Here is a 26,476-nt window from a genome sequence, read left to right as displayed (position 1 = left end):
CCGCGTGTGTGTGTGTGTGTGTGTGTGTGTTTGTGTGTGTGTGTGTGTGTGTGTGTGTGTGTGTGTGTGTGTGTGTGTGCGCATTTAAATATATATATATATATTTTTTTTTCCCGGAATTTTCAGAAAAGTCCACTTTCATCTCTGGACCTATAACCTTTACAATTTGGGGTAACACATATAACAAAGAGGGGAAGTCAAAAAGAAACACTTGCGAGTCGGGTTGCACAACTGTGTATCTCTTCTCATAAGTGAGAATGCTGCTGTATTCTGAATCAAACAATGACATTCAAACTCAACTTTAATGGGAGTCAGCACATTCCAGTCACTATGTTAATCGTCTGATTAATGCCAAATCAATTTAAACTCTTCTCGTTTGATTTTCCTGACATTTTTTGTGGTCATGTCTATGATTACAACCCATCTTCTGCGTAGAGCTTCCACAGCCTCACAGGGCATTCATTGTTCTAAGGTGTCATTCGGGACAAGGGTACAAAAAGAAATGTTTGAAGCAATGAATGTACAATGGAACACAGTGAAGACAGTCATCATTAAGGCTAGAAAATATTGCACAACAGTCACATGACCAAGAACTGGGTATCCCTCCAAAATTGATTCAAAGACAAGTAGAAAACAGAGTCAGGATGGCTGCCAAGAGGAAGGGCTAAAAATTCTGTCAAGTAACTCGCTGTGCAACTCCCGTCTTCTTGATATTTCTGGGCTTTAAGCCTGGCTACATTTTACAATAACACACAAGAACCCTCCCAGACACATGTGATACAATTTATTACGGTCCACTCTGATAAAACCAAGCTTGAACTAGTCGGCCATAATTTCCACTTTTTTGGCTCAAACATCATGCTGCTCATCACCAAAAGAACCAATGGCGGTGGCAGCAGCATCCGTTGGGGCTGTTTTTCCTCAAGCCGGAACTCGGGTCTTCTCGTCAAAGAGGAGGGATTTCTGATCAGTACCAGTCAGTGAGAGGAGACATTCTTGCTTTAAAGCAAAAAAAAAAAAAAAAAAAAGTCATGAAAAGCCTACTGAACTTTATTTGGGGTTAATCAGAGCAGAGATGAAAGTCCTCCGGATTTTCCCGGAATTCCGGGTTTTTCAAATTTTTTTGAAAATTTCTCCAGAGAATTGAGGAAAATTTGCCTAAAATTAATCCAGATATTAGTTGACAACATTGAACGAAGACGCGATTGAGTTTGTTGTTTTGCTTTCACGAGCGTAGCCATGTTGAGACACTAACACTAGTAACAGTAAAAAGATTTTCGTCTCTTTATAAACACACTTGCTAAACCCCAGTGGAACGAATAAAAGACACCGTGGACAAGACAGTTGTCGTAAAAAAATACATTTGGACAAAAAGGGAAACACACAGATTGGCAGAAAAACGTGTCCGTCTGACTTCGAGTGTTGTCTCGGCTAACTTAGCTGTTGTCGTGTGTGACGTCAGTTGCGTTGGCGCTGATTGGTTGAAATGAAAAGACGCGCTTGCGTACATGTTCGCGCTGAAGCACGCACAGCAGAGAGCAGCGGACTATCGACTGCTGAGGCTCGTTTAGCTTGAGTGGCGTCGCCACAACAGCAATACCCTCGCCTCGCATTTTCATGGCCTCGCCATATCTCGGAGATTTCGAAATTTCGGCGAGAACGGAAGCCACAAAGGGTGTGTGTGTGTGTGTGTGTGTGTATTATATATATATATATATATATTTTTGGAATTTTCAGAAAAGTCCACTTTCATCTCTGTCAGAGGCACTTCAACTGGTAGCTGGTGGATTCTGACACCAGTTTACCATGAATTTGCAACCCTTTAAGACTATTTTAACTTGTTTCTGTGTAGTCTAACTGATTTATTTCAGCCTGAATACACTCCACCACCCCACCCCCCCAGCCCCCTTGTCTTCGTTCTCATCCTCTCCATGACTTCTTACCACGACTTTTGTCTGAAAGGACTCTCAAGAACTTGCCAGCGTGCACATGCACAACTGTACTTGCAAGTGTACGTAGTGATCAGTTTGAGCATCGTGTTTGACCTTATGTGTCTGTTGGGTCACAAGTGGTGAGTCTCACACCCTCATAGACTGCAGTTTTTACATGCACGCACGCACGCACGCACATGTGACAGCTTTTCATCACATTGTGCCTGTTCATTACTTCCCGAATGTGTGCAACCCAGAGGCAGTCCCGCTCGTCATATGATCTTGGGTTTGGTGGAGCAGGCTCTCCTCCCTCAAGGAACAACTTTATTTAGATATGCACAGTTAAAAACTTTAATAGCGCTGAGGTTGAATGGTGGTTGCACAAGCAAGACAAAGAGTGTGTTTGATATAACGTCCGTCATTTTATTGACATTTTTCTGTGCATGCTTGATTGAGGCCCCACAAGTCTATGGATACGCTTCTTTGAGCACCGCAACCAAAACAGGTTCAGTTTGTTTCTGATTTAAAAAGAAATGCATTGAAAAATTGAAAGTCGTCACATAGTCAACTGTTGTGCATTCATTAAATTGTTTACTCGAACAAATTACACACATTTTATCCTTCCACCAAAACACTCCACCAGGGAGTCAGTGGGAGTCTTTTAACTGGTGTTGCTCAACAGTTTCCAACTAAAAGGGTCAAGACATCTGTTTATAAACTTACAATATTGGAATTTGGCTCTGTATTTTTATTTATTTTTCCCAGCATAATATAAACTTATCACTCCTGGCGTGAGAAAAGGTGAATGAAAGATTTTACCATTATGCAGGTTCATTCATTTTTTAAATTTTTTTTTTAAATAAAAAGTATTTTTAGCCCAATAATTTTGTTTCCTTATGCTTTTTTCTCTTGCCTTAGAATGACTGGCCGTGAGTTTTTCACTCGTTTTCCAGCCCTGTATCCATTTCTTCTCAACCAACTCAAGGAGGCAGCTGTCTCAGTGGAAAGGTGAGGGGGTCGTTGTAACTTGATTTTCTCATTCTCATGTAATTTTGTTGTTTAAGATACATTATTTTTTTTGTTAAGTCCAAGCACCAGTCGTATTGGAGGATAATGTTACTCGAAGCTTAAAAAGGATCTTTGAAACACCCATTTTGCGTGTGAAACAAGGTCAACAACTTTCAGCGTTTCGTGAAATGAATACTGTTTATAAATTCCACTTCCTCTGTTGGCCTATTTCAGGAAAAATAAAGAATACAGCAAATGTGTCACGAACTTTGGCTCAGTGTGTCTGCAGTGGAAAGTTGGGTCCGCTGAGACTCATCTGCCTTATCTTTCCCTGCTTGGACAAAACTCCCCTTTTAAAAGCATTTGAATCATCTAACAGCTCTCCAGGCAGCTTTATCTTACTTTAAATCCAATTAATTGAGGACTCTTTCACAATCCCCCTCACTCCCTTGACTGGTTGTTTAAACTTTCATGGATTTCCCACAGAACCCAATGTCAACTCTCTGACTTCCCCCACATCATCTACAGCAAGCCTTTTTGAAGATCTACTTTTCGATTAACCAAAGGTTCCCAATCGATCTGTTACCGCACGCCGCAAGCGCATACACAAGCATGCCCTGTTGAGCAATACCCATAACGGCCCCGAAGATGAACGAAACAGAAAAGTAAAGTAGACATAAAAGTTTGTGAAAAGAAGTTCACTGTCGACCTTATTAGAGACCTGACACGGAGGCATGGGACGCACTCTTGCAGCGTCTTAACTATCGTAGCTCATGTATACCGTTTTAAAATGCTTCTCTCGGCCTTCCAGATTCCCATTCTTTGCCAGTGCCCTCAGTGAACTGTACATGAAACAAAGTCTGAGTGAGAATAATAATAACAATACAAGGTACAGCGCAACAGCTCTGATCGCAAGCTGCAATTGCAGGCCACTGACCACGAACAGCTTCCCGTGATGCAGGTCACACTCCACCTTAGGTTAAAGGTGACCTGCTATTTTATTTGATTTTATTTTGAATATACTTTTTGTGAAAATAAGACCGATAGGGTGCAGTGTGCATGAACACAAAAATTTATCATTAATAACATGTACACAGACACAAATGGTTTTTTTTTTTTTTGTTTGTTTGTTTGTTTGTTTTTTTTTTGTTGTTTGCTAGACCCCTTAGCGATCGACTTGGGACAAGTCCGTGAGCTACCGGTCGATCGACGTATTTGGCACCCCTGGAGTAGATGGCGGCAAATCCTCCTCTCTTGATTTAGAATCATAATGATGCTTCAGCCTTGTGCTCAATTTTAATTAAAACCCCTTAAAGTTAGGAGGGCCCCGCCAAGGGCCCTCCGTCATCTGTCAAAACAAATCGCTGATGCACGTCGCCATGTGTGAACATGTTATACATCTTTTAAAAGCTGAGTTTCTGGAGATTCGAATGGTACCCTACATATTACAATTGTCAAATTTGAACCGAAGCTTGGGGAGACTTAAGCTTTGATCCTGTAGTGTTTTCAAGTCCAAATCAACATTCTAAATCCATTTTCAAGGCAGATATTGTGAAAAGAAATTAGACAAACATAAGATTCACCTTTTTTGTCTGTTTTTGAACATCCATAGTTCAGTGACAGGCGCACTTACACAGATTCTTACTGTATGGCAGAAATATTCATAATAACAACATTTTGAATATTTCAAAAAGAGCCCAAAACTATGCTGATACTCTAAATGGTTCAAGAATAGCTAAACATTGACTTTGGGTGCACCTTTCCACAGGCGTATTTGGCAAAGTTGCCCTCGGTTTAAAGGTTAACAAGCTCGGTCGCTGTCCAGTTGCCCAATTCCAATTCAAGGCCTGTATCTGAATTCTTTTAGATTTTGATTTACGAGAGACAACAAAGATGTAAACAATATTAAAAAACAAACAAACAAATATTAAACGTAACTGTATCCATGTATTTATAGTGACAGTGGTCAAGTGAAGCTGCATCCCAGTCTCTTCCTGCTTCTGCTGGTGCTCAGCCGAATTTACCCGTCTCCAATGGATGGCTCCTCTTCACCTCTGGGACTTGCCCCATTCATGCCTTTCATCATCAGGTAAGGAGGAGACAAGAGCACACTCAAATCTAAGGATGTTTCTCCTGCTGTAGTACCGTGAAAAGCTAACATAAACTCCACATAGTTTTCTTTTTTTTTCTGGTCTTCATATCAGTGAGAGACAGAGAAGTATCACATGTCCGTTGGTGGCAGTGGCTTAGTTGAGTGACTGCTTTTTTAATTTTTTCTTTGGACAGCATATCATCTCAATCTTTCAGAAAATTCCAGCAAAGCTTTTTTTTTTTTTTAAGCCAAAATGGTTACTTCCCTAGGTGCCACAGGGCCTTGCATGTGTTTTCCAGCTCAAGTGTCAAGCGTGGCACTTGGGTTTGTCGGCAACAAGTGAATGACACATGTCAGCATGTTTTGGATGCCAGAGTTGATGTTTAATGAGTAACTTAGAAAGCAGAAAAGAATGGCAGAAAAAAGTTGTCAAATAATGTATCCCTTCCAAATGACAATAGTACATTGCAATTAAATATAAGGTGCATGCTTTTTTTTTTTTTTTTTTCTTTTTTAACAAAATTGAATTACATGAACTCTTGGTGATTTTGAAGCGTTTGTGTGTGTATGCCTGCGTGCGCTATAACACGTTATCGTCTGACAGCACAGTTCATTGCTTGGTTTTTGTTCCAGTCTACCTGCCAACGTAAGAGTTGAAGTGCCCTTGAGTAAGTCTGAGATCTGCGTGGGCTGACTCAGTAGCCAACTTAATGTTCTATCCGTAGCTCCTCCCTATTGTCATCACTATCAATGAGAATGCGGCTTGCCGGCAACTGGAATGCCGTATCACATGAAGAGGGTCACACACCTGCTCACTCAACCACGATAAACTTCTCAAACAGTTCTATTGAGCTGTACAGCCTTTCTAAGTATGGAAACATACAATCATGAAGACAAAACACATGTAGTCTAAACGTACATCGGCTCATCTATTTTCTTTTGCTTTGCACTGGTTGCCCTGCAAATTATACACAAAGTTGTATTCCCATAAGATATCAGTTGTTTTTATTTAATCTATCTGGTTTTAACTGCAATGATGAAGCTAAAAATTAAACATATAACGTTTTTTTTTCATGTTAACAATAATATTGTGACAGTCTTAAGGCTTTTGTCCACATGGGCACAAAAAAACAAAACAAAACAATGCATGCAGTGTATTGTGTTTTGGGCTTGCGTTCACAAATATTGATATTTATCATTAACAACTGTGCATTAAAAACAATCTCAATTTGAAGATTTGAAGACTCGGTCTTTAGTGGTCTGTTACAGCATTTTGACATGTCATTTGAAATGTGTGACATGATTTTTGCAATGGCGAGTGTGACACGCATGCACGTGGGCTATTCCACCATCCCTCCATCCATCCATCCATTCATTCATTTTCTGAACCACATATACCCGGTCAGGGGCGTGCTGGAGCCTATCCCAGCATTCACTTAAATACAAATCCGATTCCAATGTAATTGAGACATTCTGTTGAACATCAATAAAAAAAGGAAAATAATAATTTGCAAATCATGTTCAAATTCTATTCAATCAAATTCGCTACAAAGACAAGATACACTTTGTTTTTAATAAATAATCATTAAATCCGAATTTTATGGCTTCAATACGCCCCCCCCCCCAAAAAAAAAACTGGGACAGGGTCATGTTTACCACTGTTGTCAGGGGCATCCATGAAAAAGACGTTTGGATAACAGCGTATATTTCTCCTAAACCTGTATGTACCTTTCAGTGCCTTCACAGCTATGTGAGTTACCCATTCATGACTAACACAGTCATACTCCAAAAATCAGAATACATGTATTCCAAGATCATCTTTGAAACACAGCGGAGGGACTAAGGCATATTACAGTTTGGGCTCCTTCTGGCATGGACTCACTTAACATCATTCCTAATTTAGCAACAGGGCATCAACAAAATGAACTCATAAGTCTACAGAAAGACTTTGTCTGACAATTTACAGCGGAAGTCAAGTGAAAAAAAATCTTTGCAATAATATGTGTATAATTTGTTGTGTACAAATAATCATATGATGAGATGATTAAACTTTTATTTGCTTACACTGTCATAATGGCCCTCCGAGGGAAGACGTAACTCCAAAGTGGCCTGTGACAAAAAGGAGTTTGACACCCATGCCCTAAAACAACTAACAGAAAGAGGTGACAAGCTGAAAAAGCATCACCAAAAAGCAATTCTGCAGAAATTTGGCAACGTCACCTGGTTATTGCCAATGATTTGCAATTATTTGCTCATCTGCAAATGTGTTGTTTGATCTCCTCTAAATTGTATGTCAGATCCAGATTGTGCCTGGAATGAAAAGCCTCTCTTGTGTTGATATCAAACCCAAATATTTTTAGTTGACAGAAATTAAATAAAAGAACTTACTGTTCCAATACCTTTGGAGAGGAGTGTAGATCCTTTTACCTCGTGCCAGGAAAATGCTTTTTATGCTTTGAAAATATCCATGTATTTGTGAACATGGCCTTAGTTGGAAGTTTTTGTTTTTAAAAAGTTTTGTTGTTTGTGCTGTCTAATGTCAGACTGAGTGATTAGATTGTGACGGGTTTTATCTGGACTCCACTGTGTTTACTGGGGAGTAAAGCTTTCAGGCGAATGGGAAACTGTGTTTCTAACCTTCATTTTTGACATTCCTGAGATGGAGAAGTCTGCAAATATTATTCAGACATGTTCATCGACTGCACCTGCAAATCAGACCCGACCTGGAAATCAACCCCCCGTTTTGTGTTTAGCAATCCAAAAACTAATCCAAACTTCGACAAATTACGTTTTGACAGGTAATCCTGCATCATCCCAAATGCAATATATAGTCTTTTTTTTTTGTTTTGTTTTTATGAATTGAATAGGACTATGCTTCCACCCTGTACACAACAATATAAAAAAAAAAGGAACATCCCATGGTACCGTCTAAAGAAGTATGAGTAAAAAAAAAAAACTCCCGCATGCTCTATTTTAACAATGCAGCCGGCATGTATATTTTCAGATGAGATCAAGATGTCTTGCAAAACCCATGTTATGCATCCACAAAGACGAGTTATTTCTCAATCCAACATGAGTCACTCGAAACCAAAATGATTGTCTGGTTAATGGCTGCTGGAATAAAACCTACACCATGAGATGAGTCAATGATGAGCGAAAAAAACAACACCAATTTCTGAGGCCTGCCAAAAGTGATTCTCTTTGTTGTTACACATTATGATTATTCCCAACTCCCAAGCGGTTTACAACCCTTGCAGTTCACCTTGCTGGTAGAACCACCCGTATTGACTCCATTCATCAATATTTGTACAGTTAAACTTTTGTCAGTCCACATAATTTAATTTGCAGAAACCAAAGTGCGACAATGGATTCCACACTGCCTTTTTATGATCGCGTATTTTTAAAAACTTAGATGTCATGAATATCCACCGATTCCTTGTTGGAGCTTCTACAATCCGGTGAAATCTTACCTTAAAAGATATTGGAGTTTATATTTATATTTATCTTGGTTTGCCCCTCATCTGCATCCCACTACTTCTAACTGTGATTATAGACCAGCAGGTCTGTAACAATAAACAGTTACTCATAAGCCTTTCTTATAAATAAATACCCTTTTCCGAAATAGCTTTTTTTCTTCCAAATTTATACCGTTGTTTTTCATTTTATTTTTTCTCCACACATTTATCCATATCATAGTTCTCCTCTCCTTGACAACAGGATCCTGACGGACCGCTTGACTGTCAGAAGTTATGCGGTGAATGTATCCACCCTAAATGAAGACCACATCTTGAAGATGTTAAAATTAGCATCCGTCCCAACTTAATTGGCCCCGGTTTTAGTTGTCTCTACCTCCCTCCCATCTCTCAAACACGCTTCATCAGGCCTGTGCTAACATGCCCCATGATATGAATAACTGTCACTCCCTCCACCTGCAGAATGTTTTTCCTATTTCCATTTCGCATCTCATATTTACATGTCGAATGATCATGTGTATGTCAAGAAAAAAAACAGCAACTATATGCAGATTCATGTATTTCTCTTTAGGATTGATGGTCTCTCATATTTCAAATACTGAACAACTGGTAACAAGTGTCTTATCTCCACCGACGTCTGTAATTTTCTCTCCCTCATTCTCATGTAATGGCAAAGTGTCAGAGCTCCATGAGTTATGATAACAGCCCAGAAATCTCTCCTCCCTTCTTTCTTTTACCATACTCCCATCACATTTCTTATCTCTATTCAGACGGCTCTGTAATGGCCACACACTGTATATTTTCCAAAGTTAAAATGTTCTTTTCTTTTTTTTTTTTTCTTTCTTATCCACCCACATGTCATTGTAATACCGGCTTATGTCAAGACTGACAGTACACAATGACACATCATGACGTGTTTGAACTCAAAATACAGTGAAAACAAATTCAACTTCTATAAAATAGTTTCATCTGAAATACTCATCGAAATATAAAAAACAATCTTGGTTGCAGTTTCTGTCTTCCAATGTTTCGAGGATAAATAACTAGTATAACAATATAAAAATATATAATAACAACCATAAACACCAATAAAAATAATACAAGGCATTCTACACAAGTAATTATTTTGTAATTAATTGATTTGCATGGAGACACGTACGTTATACTGTACATGTTTGATTATAAAGCTGAAGGGAGTTTAGTTCCATTTTACTTCTTTCTTTTTTGAGAAAGTAAAGAGAGGCTGTGACGGTGTTTTGGTGCATTCGTCTCACTTTCAAGAATCCAAATGTTGTGTGAATGACCAAATGGAGCCCTCTCATTTGAAGTGAGTCACCACTCCACTTCCTAACTTGGGCTCATTCCCCAGTGACACATTTGAGTGCTTGAGCTTGTTTGTCCAACAACATGCTGAAAAGTCTCCGCAGGAAACCATTTGACCAGTTTTCTTCAAATGAAGCCCAGATGAGACTCACCCATGCCAGTCAACAGCCTTCATACCGACCCCAGTGGGCACAGCTCGGTTGCTAAAATTACACACGACCAAACTGTCATTTCCTTTCACCAGCGTTTCCATTGGAACAAATTACAAAAGATAGTTAACATGTGCGCCAGAAATAATGGTAAGGGGTCGGGCCCAAAATCAGGAACGGTCAAAGGTGTGTCTGTGTCTGCCTCTGCGTGCAAGTACACAGATAGATGTTTAAAGGCCTACACAGTAAAATGAATTACGGTACTTGTGTTTGAAATCTGTTAGTGTAATGATTTCAGCCTGGTTTGTGTGTGTGTGTGTGTGTGTGTGTGTGTGTGTGTGTGTGTGTGTGTGTGTGTGTGTGTGTGTGTGTGCCCGTGTGTACTGCTTGCATGCGCAATCAGAAATGGTTGACCATGAACTTCTCTGTTCGAATGACTTCATATTGTTTATCAACATGACTGTTGTTTATTCAGTCCTCTGGCAGAATGTGATTCTTACAAACGTTTGAAGATACGACTGCGCTTCTATCCATATCTGACATTTCCTATTGCAAAAAGAGTTAGCTTTCCTTCTGATCTCTGCATTCCTTTGTGATGATTTATTGCCGCTTGACATAGCTCCCAGACTTCCACCGATTTTTGCCCTGCCAAGCCAGCCTTTTTTTAGACACAAATTTTAATATAATCACAGACAAATCATGGAAACAACCTGAGAAACATAAATACCCATTTAAAGTATGTGCCCCCCTGCTAACTTTGGCTCTTTAAGTAGGTTGAAGCAGAGCAGTAGTGTGCTTTATCTTCTGTGGCCTGGATTTTAAAGACAAAATCTGAGACTGAAACACTGCCCTTAATGTGTGATACATCACAAAAAAACACTTAGTTGGAAAAGGCCTCGCACTAGCGAGGATAACAGTTATGCAATCTGGTAGACGAGGCCACTTCAGTTCACCCTGACTCGGAGGTGCGGATTACACAGGGCAGTCTTTAACTTAAAAACAGGCAAAACTGCATTTTTTTCCTCTTGTTAAAAAAAAAAAAAAAAACCAAAACATCATTGTTTTTGTCACATTGATTCCTGAACACAGTGCTGTTGTTGAGTTTGGGCTGCTGAAGATAATGACCTTTATCGCTCCCGCTTTTTCACAGCTGCAATAGTCACACATACACTCATATTAGGACTATATCTACAGGCAACCATTACAATAAAAACATTGTGGAGAGATGCAAAGAACTTGGCCTCTCATCTGAAAAAGAAAAACTCTGAATAAGTTGGTAAATACAGAGATGCCAATTGTTTGGACTCGTCCATATTTTCTTAAGGGACACTTGTCAAATGTTCCGATGTTACGGGTAAGTCATATGTTCCAGAGTTTAACGACCGAGTAGTTATTAGATACTTCAGATGTGAGTATCGTGGCTTGTGATCAGCTGACAAGATTTGGATTCTTGTGACGTAATCGCGTTTGCTGACCATGTTTTTAAGAGGGCCTGACAGTGCGGGCTGCTTCATCAGCTACGCCAGGCTAGTTAGCGCTGCTAACATAGCATACGCGACTGCACCAAAGTCACTCATCATTGCCCCCATAGCGGCAGATAAGCCACATTTCTGATAATATTTGAAAAAGCAGGACAAGTAATCATTAACAGGAGAAGACTGCTAACTAGGCATGGGTATCATGAAGATTTTAACGATACTATTATTCTTCACGATGCTACTTATCAATCTGGTACTTTAACTGTATTTTATCGGTGCTCTTTTTGAAAAACACTAGAACAAATTACAATTGCGTAAGCAGAATGCAGATTTGGTGGTCACGTCAGGTGTAGGAGGAGTTTGGTGCGGCCATTGAAAAAGACTTCACGATGGCTTTGAGGTCATTTTGGTACTCCATCCGGCGTCTTAGTAGGGGTGAAGCAGTGCACCTTTTAAGACTGTTAACTCATTCACTCCCAAAGACGTTTTTAAACGTCTTTTCAGACTTGATCCAGAATTGGCTGCTACTGAATGAGTTTTAATAGTGGGGATGGAGTGCTGCTGACCTTGACAACAAGATGTTGTGAGTCAGTGGGGAGAATAATATGAAGACCTCCGCAATCCCAGCAACAGGTCGAAGTTTGAGGAGGCAGAGAGTCTGGCGAGGGAAGGCCATCCTTCTCCGATTGGTCATGGTCTCAGAGCTGGAGGTGCTTATTCTCCTCCCACCTGCTTCACACTTGGCTGCGAACCGCACCAGTGAGAGTTGGAGATCACAGCTTGATGAAGCAGCAGAACCACACCAAGCAGAAAAAGAGATGTCATAAATACTGAGGTCACCAAGCCGGAGATCCCCTCAACGCCTCGGCGACACTGAGAAATTTCTGCTCATAAAGGTTATAAACAGAATCAGTGGAACTTCACCCAACCAGTCTCGATGTGTTTTTGTGGACTTACTCGTCCGGCTGCCATTCCAAGCACCACTGTATTTATTAGTTTGGACACCCTGACCAAACTTGTAGTCTTCATCATGTCTTTTTCTGTCAGCAACAATATTTTTTCACGATAGGAGGAAAGATTATAAGCATTTAAACACGGTTAATTTGCAGTCAGGGTGACTAGTCACATTTTCCCTAGAAGCATATTGTAAATATTTTACCATGTCTTGAGAGAAAAGCACGAAAGGAAGAATGCCGTCTTTGGCCAAAACACATTTTCCGGGCTTTTTAGGTAATTATTTGATTAGGGGAGCTCAGACCATTTTGGTTCTTCATGGGTTGAAGAGAAAGGGGGTGAGAAACTCAGAAAGTAAAGATGCAGATGTTGCATAACGAAAGAAACCAACCGTCCTCATGTAATAAATTCTGCGGCATGTTTTCAAACTGGCAATGTGCGTCCCACATAAAATATCGGGGTTTAAATGAATAGCGAGCGATACAGACCCTACCAACGCCAGTCTGGCACAATGTATTTTGTGTTTTTTCAACGAATTAGTTCCACCATCTTCATTAGACCATTCTACATCCTTCTACTAAATGTCTTAGTAGCTGACCGGGTTCATTTTATACCATGCTTCACAGAGACAAACAGAATAACACATAACACATCAACAGATAGGCAAGTGAAAACATAACATCCTTAGAGTGGTTGATGCTTTCTTATCATAACAGTTTTTGTTTTAAATAAATAAAAATGAATAATTACAATGAGCCAACCTAACAGCAAATGCCGAATATTGCATAACACAAGAAGCTGTAAGGTCTCCATTGCAATGCTTATACTCCTGTTCAGAGAATTTAGGGACCATGACCTGTGTGTGATTGTTTGTCGTGCAGATGTGGCCGTTCAGCAGTGTATCGGACCAGAGAGATGGCAGCTCGAGCCCTCGTTCCTTTTGTGCTGATCACCCAGGTCTCGTCAACTGTGCATTCTTTGCTTCAAGAGCTTCCTCAAGACCCTGGACCCAAAATCCAACACAATTACATCCATGGAACCCTGCTACAGGTATGCTTATGTCGATGCACAAAAGAGTTACAGAGCATTTTAGCAAAATCTTACCCTATTTTGACCTTCTCTAACCTTCTGAATGCACATGGCCAATATACAATTGTTTTTTTTAAAGAAGCATAATTGTGCCCATAAGTTTACATACCAAGGCAGAATGTGTATGATATGTACCATTTTTGAAAGGAAACATAAGTGATCAGACTCAATCAGTCACATTTATTTTGAATGAGAGAAACTATAAGGCATTTCAGAATAGCACAATCATAAAACTAAATATAGCCATAAAGAATGTACAGCGTGCACCCGCATACTCGCGACTCAGCACCCGTGGATTCACCGATTTGCAGAATCTTTGGGTTCAAAAGTGTTTTCAATGTAGATTTTTTTTGTGTCTGGGATATTATTCTTTCGGTCACACACCTCGTTACCCCAGGTGAGGGTAGGAACATACCTCAACCTGGAAATCGAGAGCTTCGCCTTTCGTGTCAGCTCCCTCTTCATTCACCACACCCACCACATCGTATATTAGAATATGTATACACACACACACACACACACACACACACACACACACACACACACACACACACACACACACTTGTTTGGTGGTGCATATGAAAACAGCAAACTGGGGATGTTGTTTTTTTTTTTTACAGAGAACAGTAAGGCTTTCCAAATCTCTTTTTTCCTGCTTTATTAGTTTCCCCCCCCCCTTTATTTATTTATTTATTTACTTACTTACTTACTTACTTACTTACCTAATTGGCTTTTTTAGATTTTATGTGCATGTCGATTTATGCCGTAGTGCATATGTTTTACTGGACCAAACCATGAATTGAGATACAATTATTTGCTTGAGCACAAGTGCGTTTTTGTGCGCATGTCCATGCATGCTCACTGCATCATGTGGTTCAGTCTGTGGTTGCGGCAGTCGGAGGGACCGCAAGGCAGGCTGATAACAGAGTCTGAATGGAGCTCACTTCCACCACCACTATTTTTACCAGGCCAAAATACGGATTAAGGCTCTTTGCAGCACAGATTCACATACAGAAATACACACATACAAGTACTTTGTATTGTAAGTTACTGGAGAAAAGCGTGCAACATGTTTTTTTTTTTCCTAATTAATACACATTATTTACCTTCAATAATGGGCACATGTTTAATTGATGAAACATACACGTGTCAAATATATCAGTTGTATTAGATGATCTCATTTGCAACAACTGCATTTTTCCGGCCTTTTGGAGCCTGTTTGCCACAGATTTGACCATTTTATTACTTTCTGTAGTACTTTTGACTTAGATGTCATTTTTTCTGATATAAATAGTACAATTGGCAAGACATGGACATTGTAATGTACTGGTGTAATTGTATTAAATATCCGGTATCCTGTCTTTCTCCTCCCTTTGGTAGCAGTTACGTTCTGTACATCATTTTTTAAGGAGGAACAAGGAGGCTGCATTTTCTCTGAAAAAACTTCCTACTTTCTAATCTGGACTGAGCCAGTTAAAACTCCAATGCTTGGACTTTCCAGCCCGGTCAATAAATTGAACTAGGAAGTTTGAATACAATGAAGATGAACACATGCCTTCCTGTGACATTGCTTCATATGATTGGCAATACTTTTCAAATATGTAAACAAAGAATCACCAGTTGTTTTTATGTCAGATTTTTACTCCATATATAGTACTTTGTATGCAGCGATGGTTGTTTTTAAAGTGGTCTATAAACAAAGTTGAGTTGAGTCATAGCCCGTGTAATGTGACATCCTCAACGATTGGTTGTCAGGCATCTGGGATGCTTCACGACCACGACACTTAAAGGCTGGCATGTCTGGATTTCTGTTCATCTTGCCACATAGTTTGGCAGGTCCCGTGTTGTGCTACGATTGGTAAACACCAGTCACTCTCTGATCAGCACGTTCTCGCTCTCTGTTCTGCCCGAGAGATAGTCCAGGTCCATGCAGGAGCTTGGCATTAATTGCAGCTCTACTTCACTCAACCTGTTGGGACTTTGTAAGCTTGAATGTACCGGACTGAGACTCCAAATGTTTATTCAAATTTGGTGTTTTTTTTTTTTTTTTTTTTTTTTTAAAGATAGATAACACATTGTCGACAATCCGGGAGTGTTTAACCAACTTTAGTATTTTCATCTTTATTGTCATGAACTCAATGTAGAGACTACGTCTGTAGTTCTTCATTGACATGTATATGTGATATTTCACTGTGCTGAAAACATGATCTGTTTGTTTGTTGTTTGCCTGTTGGTAAATAAGAAGGGGGTGTTTTCCACTTTTATTTCTTATTTAACTCCTATGTTTCTCGCATGTGTAAACCATGCATGTACCAGACCATGGCTGAATTTGGTGCGGTGATCGACGACTTGCGTTTCATATTACTCACTTCTGCAGCCTAGTGGTAATTGTCTGCTATTGGCTTTCCAGAAGATAGCTATTCTAAAGTTAACAATAATAATTAATAAAGCATCATCTTTGAATTGTAGCTTTAATCCAACTGCTATATTTGATACTGTATAGTAACACATGAGATTATGAGATACTCGTAATAGCACCGATCATTGAGTATGCGTTACCAGCATCACTGATTAGGACAAATAAATGAAATTTCGTTTACAGGTCTAACATGAGTAAATGTACAAATAAAATCTGAAGAACTCATACAAAAAAAAAAGTACAGTAAATATACAGGATGTTGACCATTTTGTTTTGAATCAGCCATTCCATGGTCAATTCCACCATTTTGTGGGGTCCGTCTATGATGAATGTGTCCTGTAGATGTTGTGCGATTGATACCAAAATTGAATTACGTGTGCTGAAGGGGAAAAGTTTCTGTCACCTTCCTTGGTGACTTTCAAATTCTGACTGGCACACAATACAAAGATGAAACATGCCTTTTAGTTTATTTATGACTTAGATCAAGCATGGTGGCAAAAATAGGACTCAAAATATTTTGGACTAAGATTCAAAAGTTCAGAGGTTCTCCAAATTGCATTCGAAAGTGGCATTGCTCATTTGTGACCGTTTGAATTTTTTTTTCCTGGCCAAGTGTCTGTCATATGTTGTTCGATCAGAACAAACATCAATAGCCGGGTTTACCAAACGGAATGAAAATGCTCCATATAAACACCTCAGTCTGAATACAAAGGTCGAATCCAAATGGAATTTCATTCAGATTCACAGGGGTGGTTCATTACTCTTGCCATTTCCGAACGATTGTCAAGTAAACAGTTCATCAGAATAGCCAAACTGTGTCCGGTTTCATTCATAGTGAAAACGTTTTTGAAATGGTTCATCATATCTTGGTATCATCTATGTATTTATTCATTTCCATCACAAAAGCCTTGTATTTGAACAGGTTTGTGTCGACTGTAGCTTGCAAGACATTAGCCATCCCCGAGTAGTACATTTTCAATATTGGAGAGCATTTGAATGGTTCCATATTTAGTTTGGGATTCCGTTTGACACTGGCTCCTTGAAGAGAAAAGACCTTTATACAATGACAGCAGAAGAAAGAGGGTCCAAGTACTCTGCAGGCTGTTTTTGTGCACCAGTGGGTGTTGCCTTGGTGTGGAGACTGCAGGAGAACAGAAGGGGAAGACCAGGCTCAGTGCTACGTGGTCAGCCTGGTTTTTCCCCACGTTGCCTTCCTTGCATAGTGTAATGAATGGCTTCCTATTTGTCTGTGGCCATGGCCCAGACCTAAAGAGTATACTTACCAAGGCCCAGAATACACACCCCAGCCAGTCAGCCACCCAGCCAGTCAGCTAGTTAGCCAGCGTTCTGGCTTTTGAACACTCCCAACCACGAGGGCATCACACACTGTCACGAAATTTGAGCATTCTATTTTATGTATGAAATGTGTTCACACATTTTAGCAATACATCACGATAGCATGAAATAACACATCACCATTGTTAGCACCGTCTTAGGATAATTATGATGTATTGTGTCGTTGAATTTGAAGTCGTAGATGAGATGGCAAATAATACAGTATATAAAGAGCTCTTTTCCAAAACGAGATGAAAGCCAAATTTGACAAATACGGATCTTGCTATGCCACTTGCATAGAGACTCTTTTCTTTTGTTGAACATGTTTTATGCTGAGCCAATGAATGGTTAAACATGATGTACGTCATAAGATCAGTGTTCGGGAGACGATCAGTTTATTTTTTTCGCTGGTCTCCAACAAATTTTAATCAGAGATTTATCCCTAAACATCCCTAAACATTTTTGCTGCTAATTCCAAATACGTTTTTGCTTTTTTTCTAGCACATTACGTTTTACAGATATTTTCATTTTAAATTTTTATGTTTCACCGATAAAAGCTTGTGCAATCCGCATTTTACCATGCATTCTAATTAATAGCCATGATGTTGCAGAAAACAATTCCACCTGTTGCTGAACCTAACTCTGAATTCATACATATTCATAAATATATTGCCATATTCTATATAGTATTATAGTTGTTGTTATGGAAACCACATGTGCTTGAGAATAAACAAGTGCAGATTCAGAATCAGCGCAACTAGAGTCATCAATCTAGAATGTAAATGACAAATTTACGGTGTTTTTATTCGTAGCCTTGTCCTAGTTCTTATCAGAATGTAATGCTGCATGCTACAAGACTATGTTCATAATATCAACGTAGTCTTTCATATACTGGTCAATGTTGATTTTAGATACAGTATTGCACTTCTTTGTGTGATAGTGCAGTGCTTGTTTGGGGGTCATGTGTATGCATATACAAAATTTGACATGCATTTAAGCAATCACACTTCATATGGTATAAGCACTCACTTTTAATACCACACTCTCACCCTGAGATAACGAGTAAATGCTCAGTGTTACCTAATGAAGTATGTTTACATTGTCATTGAATGTTTTTGCAGGTGTTATTTCTGCTTCGGTCTTACCAAAGTGAGTCACACAGACCCCTGCCAGCAGGAAATGGAATCGGTGAAGCTGTCCTTCAGCGCATGTGGCTCGGCTCTCGGTAATTTTAGACACATGCACATACAGATAAGCATCCCTCAGTCCCTCCCAACTCTCCTAGCAGAAGAATAGTTCCTTGTCCCTCCAGTTGACCCCTCCCTGACCATGTCCGCTTCATGTCCTGCCGAGGCTTCAATTTCAAAGGGACTGCCTTCTCTCCGACCGGGACACCCCTCTCCCTACCCTCTACCTCTCGTCCTCTTACCCAAAATTAAGGTCTTGAGATGGGGCACAGATTGCTGCCCGGCTGCAGGTCCTCCCCCCCCTCTTTTTATTTCCTCGCTGGTTCAGTCCAGGGTTTCTGTTCTCATCTCATCAGCAGAGAACACAGGGTCACTGGGTTAGCAACAGTAGCCCTGCTAGCTCCGCTTGGTTACACTGATGAGTCTTAATTAGGATGACAAGGTGAATTCTTGCTTACCAAAGCAGCTGGCTTTTTATTTGTTCATGCAGCCAGAACCAATAACCCACTGATTTAAACAAACGCCCACAAAAGAACTGCACCCAGCTTGATACGTCTCTCCCTGCTACATGTCAGGTTAGCCTGCCATGTTCATCACGTGACGGGTTAAATGCAGCCGACAAATATTGGAAGGCATGTAAAAGTGTGAACAAATGGCCAAACATCTGATTATTTTTCCTAAAAAATATTTATATGAGTGTATTTTGACCTCACTCCATCACCTTCACCAAGTGTGAGTCAGGTCATGAGCCATACTGACATGATGAAGATTGTTTGGCCACTATGGAGTCATATTATAGGCTTGATTTACATTGCCGGTCTTCCGATTTATGCCCATATCGTATGGACAATTTTGTTGACATCCTTTTTACACCAAATATTTTTTGGTAGTGTCCTACATCCAGTGTCACTTTGTTTACATATGTAGTTTGAACACCTGGTTCAACCAGCATCTGCACACAGCCAAAAAGCATACACAGTTAACAACTAAATGTGTCAATAATGGGCAGCAGCAACACACAAGTTAACTGTAAATAATTCAAATATTAAATATGAATACAGTCTAGTTGTCCTGGTCTGACTCTTCCCACCCCTGAGTGAAATAAATAAATGATTTGTCAGGATTATGTTGACATTATATTGCTGCTGCAAATGCTTAGGCAGATAGCAAATTCATATCAGATGTTATCCATATTCAGAAGCCTCATCCTGGAACTTCAATTCGAGGATATCCAATTTCATGTACTTGTTTTTCTCTTTATGCTGCCATGACCAATATCTGAATTCGGCCACATGAGAGATAATTCTAATAAGAATTGGTCTCTTGATCCATGTAATGTGAATCCAGCCCTAGATTTTGTGATCACTGGAACCATTGATGCCGACATTACAGTTTATTAGCTTGAATTGACCTCAAAATCGCTCTTGAACCTTTTTTTTGCAAGGTTACTCAGCTAACATCCACACTCCTTCCATGCTCCCATCACGATTATCGTGTCTGTGCATGTGCGCATGCATGTTTGTTTAATATCTGCTTGTTGAAAAGATGACATTGAGCTCACACAGTCTCCTTTGTCCTCACACAATTGTAGGCTTTCATAGTGGGCATAGTCTTAATTGAGGCTGCACATAAAGTGAACATACACTGCCCACACAAGCTGCTAAAGCTAAACACTGATGAGGCAGCTATATATTTAATTCTGTATAACTCTGGTATCTGCTTGAGGGTGTGCATTTATACTTTTTATTACTCATATATGAGGTTGTTTAGCTCGGGCATCTCATGTGACTAGCAAGCCACGATTTGCTGCAGTCCTATGACCCATTAACAGTAGCAATGCTTTGCTCGGTTTTTGTTTTAGGCTTAGCTCTGATGCGTTGCATTTGAGGAGATATGTTTCGTTCAACTCAGGAGATCACAGGATTTAATTTCTATTAATATCTGTCACAACATGATATCTCACGATTTATTTGGCTGTGTGATTCACACACGGACAAACTTTTTAGTACCCTTCTTAATGAACGAAAACCCAAATTGGTCAAAAAAGCCCTGGAATCTGACAAAAGTCATAAATAAAATATTATAATAATGAAAATTAACAATTGACAATCAGATTGCTTGTAAATGGGGAAAATATTGTAACAAAATCATCTTTATTGTAATTTATCATCAATAATTTGACCAGTGCGACATGGTCAACCTAGGTGTGCCCTCTAATGAGCATCATCGGTGTCTTCAAACTTGTGATCAGTCAATTGGCCTATTAAACTGTGACATGTAGTCATTGTGCTGTTTGGTGATATGGTATGTAGCACACTAAACATGGACCAGAGGAAGCAAATGAGAGAATTTTCTCAGAGTAGAAAACTTTTTAGACAAGCATGGGCAAAAGTAAAGGCTATGTGTCCATATCCAAGCGGTTTGATGCTCCTCCGACTTCAATTGCACATCAACGGGAATGCAGCCAACCTCCCTGGATATGGTTGTATGAGGAAAATTGAAACGAAAATTGCTTGTCAATTTAAAAGGACAAGAAAATCCAACACACGACGAATGAAAACCAAGAACACATCCGGAAAATACTAGAACAAAAGTATTACGAACTAATGAGGCAAGGCTATGTGCCAAAAAAGTGTCAAGAATGTCGAGAACATTCGGCACTTGGCGACAGTGAGCAAGGCTAATAATCTGACATTTGTTGGCGTGGCCTGGCTTTTAAAGCAGGCAGGTAACCAGACAAGATTCGAGACGTGTGACTTGTTAGGTAACGGCCACTCATCAACTGGCGAATGAAACAAAAAGCAAACAAGATAGGATCATGACATTTTCATTAGTTTGTATTTTGAAATACTTCTCTTGAAGCACAATTAAATATTCAATGGTGCATTTGAATAACATTTTCATTTATTATTACTTTTGAAAAAAATGTCCTTTGTCATATTCAAGTGACTGTATTTTTTTTTTACCACTGTGGGTCTTTCTTTCATTTACAAACGGGTGCCAAGAGTTTTGTCCATCTGTGTATTTAATCAAATGTGTTGGATTTAGCTAAATTCAAATGAACACCTGATCTAAAAATGTGTTTTAATCACATTGTATTGTACTCACAGCAGTGACACCAGTTGCAAGGATAAAACAAAAAATAATCGCTCATTTCTCTTTTTCCTCTTCTCATTTAAGAAAGAATACCTGTGTGGTCACCAGAGGAGCCTTTCTGGATGTGTTGGTCTGTCTGTGTGGGCCAAAGATTAGTCTTCTGTGTGGTGAGTAAACCTAGACACAATATAGTATATCTTCACTATGAGCCACAGTACCATGAAAATGTATATAACTATATACAAGGGGTGGAACAATCTTTGAAAACCGATAAAACCGATCGTTTCAACCATTTCGGTTCGGCTGGCGTCCATGGTTACGGCAGCGTGTAACGACATCTGCGTTTATCCTTCCAGCGAGGTGGTAGACAGTCATGACAATCATATTGCAGTGAAGCAGATCCAGCCTCAGAGGCCAATTTATGTTGTGGCGCTCTCTCTCTCTCTCTCTCTCTCTCGCTCTCTCTCTCTCTCTCTCTCTCTCGCTCTCTCTCTCTCTCTCTCTCTCTCGCTCTCTCTCTCTCTCTCTCTCTCTCGCTCTCTCTCTCTCTCTCTCTCTCTCGCTCTCTCTCTCTCTCTCTCTCTCTCGCTCTCTCTCTCTCTCTCTCTCTCTCGCTCTCTCTCTCTCTCTCTCTCTCTCGCTCTCTCTCTCTCTCTCTCTCTCTCGCTCTCTCTCTCTCTCTCTCTCTCTCGCTCTCTCTCTCTCTCTCTCTCTCTCGCTCTCTCTCTCTCTCTCTCTCTCTCGCTCTCTCTCTCTCTCTCTCTCTCTCGCTCTCTCTCTCTCTCTCTCTCTCTCGCTCTCTCTCTCTCTCTCTCTCTCTCGCTCTCTCTCTCTCTCTCTCTCTCTCTATATATATATGTATAATGAGCAAGTAACGTACGACATGCACGAGCTGAGCTCATTCACACCGGTAATTGTCATTCAGGTAGCGGTAGTGGGAGGGGGAGATAGAGACAGAGGAGATGTATAAAGAGAGAGTCTCATCCCGTCACAGTAATATTGCTACATGTTGCGGAAAGTGGGGAGTATATATTTTTTATCTTATTTAGTTGCTTAATGAAACTTTTTGCGTTTCGTTCAGACTAGTTTTGCTGATGTCATCTTGTCAAAGTGTTGTATATGAGCTTAATTAACAACAACTGTGTTCCCATCCGTTTGCTGTGAATCGAAACAGATGACCCCACATTTGCTGACAAGGCTGTGCGCGGCACTCTCCCTCTAGACCGACTGTTAACAGAAGTCATACCCCAAACCATTCGGAGAAGCGCCCTGCTATGTGTCTTTGTGGATTTGTAATTGTGTATCTGTGTGTACTCAGTGGGGGTCTCCTCAGGAGGAATGTGAAACCAACAGCACGCAATCTCAGACAGATGGTGGGTTTGTGCCTTTGACCCAGTTTATTGAGTGCTTGGAAAAAAAAGAGAGGCGAGGAGAGGGTGAGGAACTTATGTTTTCAGTCAGCCATGTGCTGAACACATGCTTGCATTTGACAGTGGAAATATCGAGGATTTCTTAAAACAAGCCAGTAGATTCAGAACCAGGCTTAGCATGATGTAGCCCTTTACATAACAAAACAAGCACCTTCTCTCTTACTTAAACGCCTACTAATGACTCTTCTTAGTCTGCTTTCACTTCATTTCATTACTTTTGTTCTGTTCTCTGCTAAAGGTGGAGTCCTGATCTGCTTTTATAATTCTCTCGTTTAAAAATTATCCTTATGCATTCCTTGCCATCCAGTTCATTATATGTTCTACCTAAAACGTAAAAACAAGCGTTAAAAAAAAAAAAATTAAATCAAGCAACATTTTTTTTTTTAATGTGCAGCTTTATTTTTTGGCATTTTTCTTTTCCTCATGACGATTTCAGCTATCCAATGATTTTACCTCGGGTTTTCCTTGCCACTTAACCAATGTCAGCTTTGTGTTATAATAATTATACGCTTTCTCAACTTCCTTTGCCTCCACAATTCGCCTAAGTTTTAAAATTGATGAAACACACTCACATTATGAAAGAAAATCTTTCATTCACCGTTCTTCTGCTTTGTTTTTGACGTATCACTGTGGCATGGCACCACAACCGCAGTTAAAAAAGACACCCAACTTAGTGCAGCGCTGGTCAAATAACAGATTTCATTATGTCAGTGTTTTTAGACCAGGAGGCAGCCCAAAATAAGGCGGAGGCGCCCATCTCCAGTTTTATACGCAGGAAACCTTATCCAGGTCTTACCGTTGTCTGGAGAAAGGCTTAGAACAAAACCTTTTACTTCTCCCTCTTTTTTTTTTTTTTTTTTAATTCAAGCCTGGCACTATCTCAAATTTTACATTAAGTCAACAAGATACGTGTAAATATGGCTCAAACGGAGGTTAGAAACACTCATTTAGATCTATAAATGTGAAAAGCCTTCAATTTAAGGGCTCAAAACGACAACGGCATCATGCTTTCATCATGTGCTTTTGAGAAATTATTTGAACCTGAATCTGTTTCTGGCCTGAGATGGACTAAATACAACTACTCAATGGAATTTGTAGAATTTTTTTTTTTTTGTAAATATCCTTATACTGAGCTTGTTTGACAGTAGCAAAACACCAATAAAACATGTTCCCATAATTAGACCTTTATCAACCACAGCACATGTGATTGATATCCATCGCTGACAGCTTGCTAAACCTTGTTTTACGCCATAATTGGCTATTTTCACTCATCGTCGAACTTGAAGATGTGCTTTTATTGCCCTAAATCTGCACCAGCGACTCCAAATCACCACTCTCTGCTTCAAAAAAATGTATGCAACCTCTGAAACGGGCCGCAAGTTTCCTCGATGCAAGGATTCTCATTTCTCTAAGCTTGTGACTCAAGAGCTATATTGCATCGCAGTGCATAGGTCACTGGTGTCAAAGTCAAGGCACGGGGGCCGGATCTGGCCCGCCACATCATGTTATGTGGTCCGCCAAAGCAAATCGAGCATGTCAACTTTCATCATGCTTGGTAAAGTCTGAACCAAAATTTCACATTTTCAAATGTAATCCATAATAATTTAGAGATAGTTCAAGAATGTTCTCGTAACCAAACGCCTCTGAAGTCAATGCATGGTTGTAGGGTCTTGTCTTTTTTTGTCCACAAAGAAAAATCCAGACCCAGGAGGAGAGGTGCCTTAAAGGCGGAGTGTGTTGAACAAATGGTTGGAGCGTGTTGAACAAAATGACTATATAGCCAACTATTATTTAATTCTGTTGTCAGGAAGTACTTGCAAACACACACACACACACACACACACACACACACACACACACACACACACACACACACACACACACACAGACACACAGAGTATCTGGGGTTTGTTTTTCACAGTTTGGCTAATGATGGTGGAAGTTGATGTGAAATCCTGCTGCGTGCTGGCATGTAAGAGCATGTGCACATGTCTAGCCAAGGTTCCAGCTCCACACAGCTAAGCCCCTTTACTGCCTATTTTTACAGGGCTGTGGACACATGTACAACTTCTTACAACTTTACACATTTTCCTTCTGTTGTAATTACCTTCTGACAAACCAAACACTTCATCTTTATGTACATCAGTCATGGCGGCCACAGTTGGCATTCATGCTGATGCACTGTAACGTGTTCAAAGACCACTCCTGATTTTAATGCATTTGCACCAGCTGTAATAAGAGTCAATATGTTCTCAGGTAGCCCATTCATTCATCCAGCCTATTCATGTGAAGATGATATCTCCGGAATGTCATGAAGGAATTTCATTACATCTGCCACAAGTATCCACTTGCACACAAAGATGACGAGAATAAAAGTTATCGGGCACACTTTTTGACTACACTGATAGAATCTTCACACAAATAACGATTAAAATAAGATGAAGCATACGGCGACTGAACAACACAAGAAAAGTACTGTATGATTTATTTATTTTTAGAAACAAGGTCTACATTAGGAAATAGTTTGATGGATGCTTCCTATGAACTCCAGACATTGTGGGGGCTGTGGTAGAGTCAAAGCAGATCTATTCTAAAGGCGTTAAGTCAGGAGCCTTCATTGGCAAATGAATGGTGAAAGAGTGACAAGATGGACGCATACATAATTTGGGTTTGCGGGGCATGCCGGTCTTGGCTGTGGGATAAGGCTGAACGCTGTGTGCGACGTGTCAGTCTGACATCAGACGAGTCACAATAGTGTCAGATAAATCTGTTGGACTTAGAGACTTTACTGCCTCAAGGTGATGGTTGCGTTGGCATATGGGGAAGGGATGCAGATTGCATGCTTATTAAATCTTCTGTAGTTTGATGTTTGCATTGTAGGTGGTGGAAAGTTACAGTATATAAGCATATGATAGTGAACAGACTGTTAATGTGGAACCTTGAACATACTCACTGCCTGTTAAAAAAACAGAATCTTTTTTAAATAGCTGTGAAAAGAAGTACTTGTGCCCGATCAGGTTGGGATCCAAGTGTGGTGAACTGATACTTATGGATGATGCACACCATTGCTGATCATTTATTGGTCCAGCAGATTCATCGCCATCAACATTATAACTTTAACACAGACAAAAATAAACACACATTGATACATGAGCATGGATGAGTTTTTCATCAAATAACAGGATAGGTTCCGAAAAATAGCCATGATGAGGTGGATTTGTGACGGTTGAACTACAAATAAAATAAATAAATAAAATCTGTAAAAAAGCTTTGGGAACACAAAGGCTATTTATGATCAGATATAAAAAAAAAAAATCACATGACAATTGCCACTGGCGTAGTTTACTTGTACAGCCCAGAATATTTGGATAAATACCATTATAAAGCCAACGTCCTGGCGACAGTTCTTTTTCTGTATTTACTTCCGCTGCAGTGCAGCACATGAAGTCTTTTTACTTGTCATGGCAGTTACTTTGTATTGAAGAGCAGTACATGAAATGTGCTTTTATGCA

The 26,476-nt window shown here is 39.8% G+C and overlaps 1 protein-coding gene across 3 annotated transcripts in view; it reads left to right on the top strand.

The window, feature by feature from the left end:
- Positions 1 to 26,476, top strand: part of thada (THADA armadillo repeat containing) — a 79,908-nt gene that overhangs the window by 29,926 nt on the left and 23,506 nt on the right. For all 3 annotated transcript variants that reach the window (XM_019882018.1, XM_019882017.1, XM_019882016.1), the window contains 5 exons: positions 2,850 to 2,939; positions 4,897 to 5,028; positions 13,290 to 13,458; positions 18,373 to 18,476; positions 21,619 to 21,701. In XM_019882018.1, coding sequence (XP_019737577.1) covers positions 2,850 to 2,939; positions 4,897 to 5,028; positions 13,290 to 13,458; positions 18,373 to 18,476; positions 21,619 to 21,701 — 578 coding nt within the window. The remainder of the gene's footprint in view (positions 1 to 2,849; positions 2,940 to 4,896; positions 5,029 to 13,289; positions 13,459 to 18,372; positions 18,477 to 21,618; positions 21,702 to 26,476) is intronic.

Source organism: Hippocampus comes, unplaced genomic scaffold (assembly GCF_001891065.2).
Source record: "Hippocampus comes isolate QL1 unplaced genomic scaffold, H_comes_QL1_v1.1 scaffold36, whole genome shotgun sequence".
Taxonomy (NCBI): domain Eukaryota; kingdom Metazoa; phylum Chordata; class Actinopteri; order Syngnathiformes; family Syngnathidae; genus Hippocampus; species Hippocampus comes.
The sequence above is the reverse complement of the archived record's forward strand: the minus strand, read 5'-3'. Positions and strand labels throughout refer to the sequence as shown.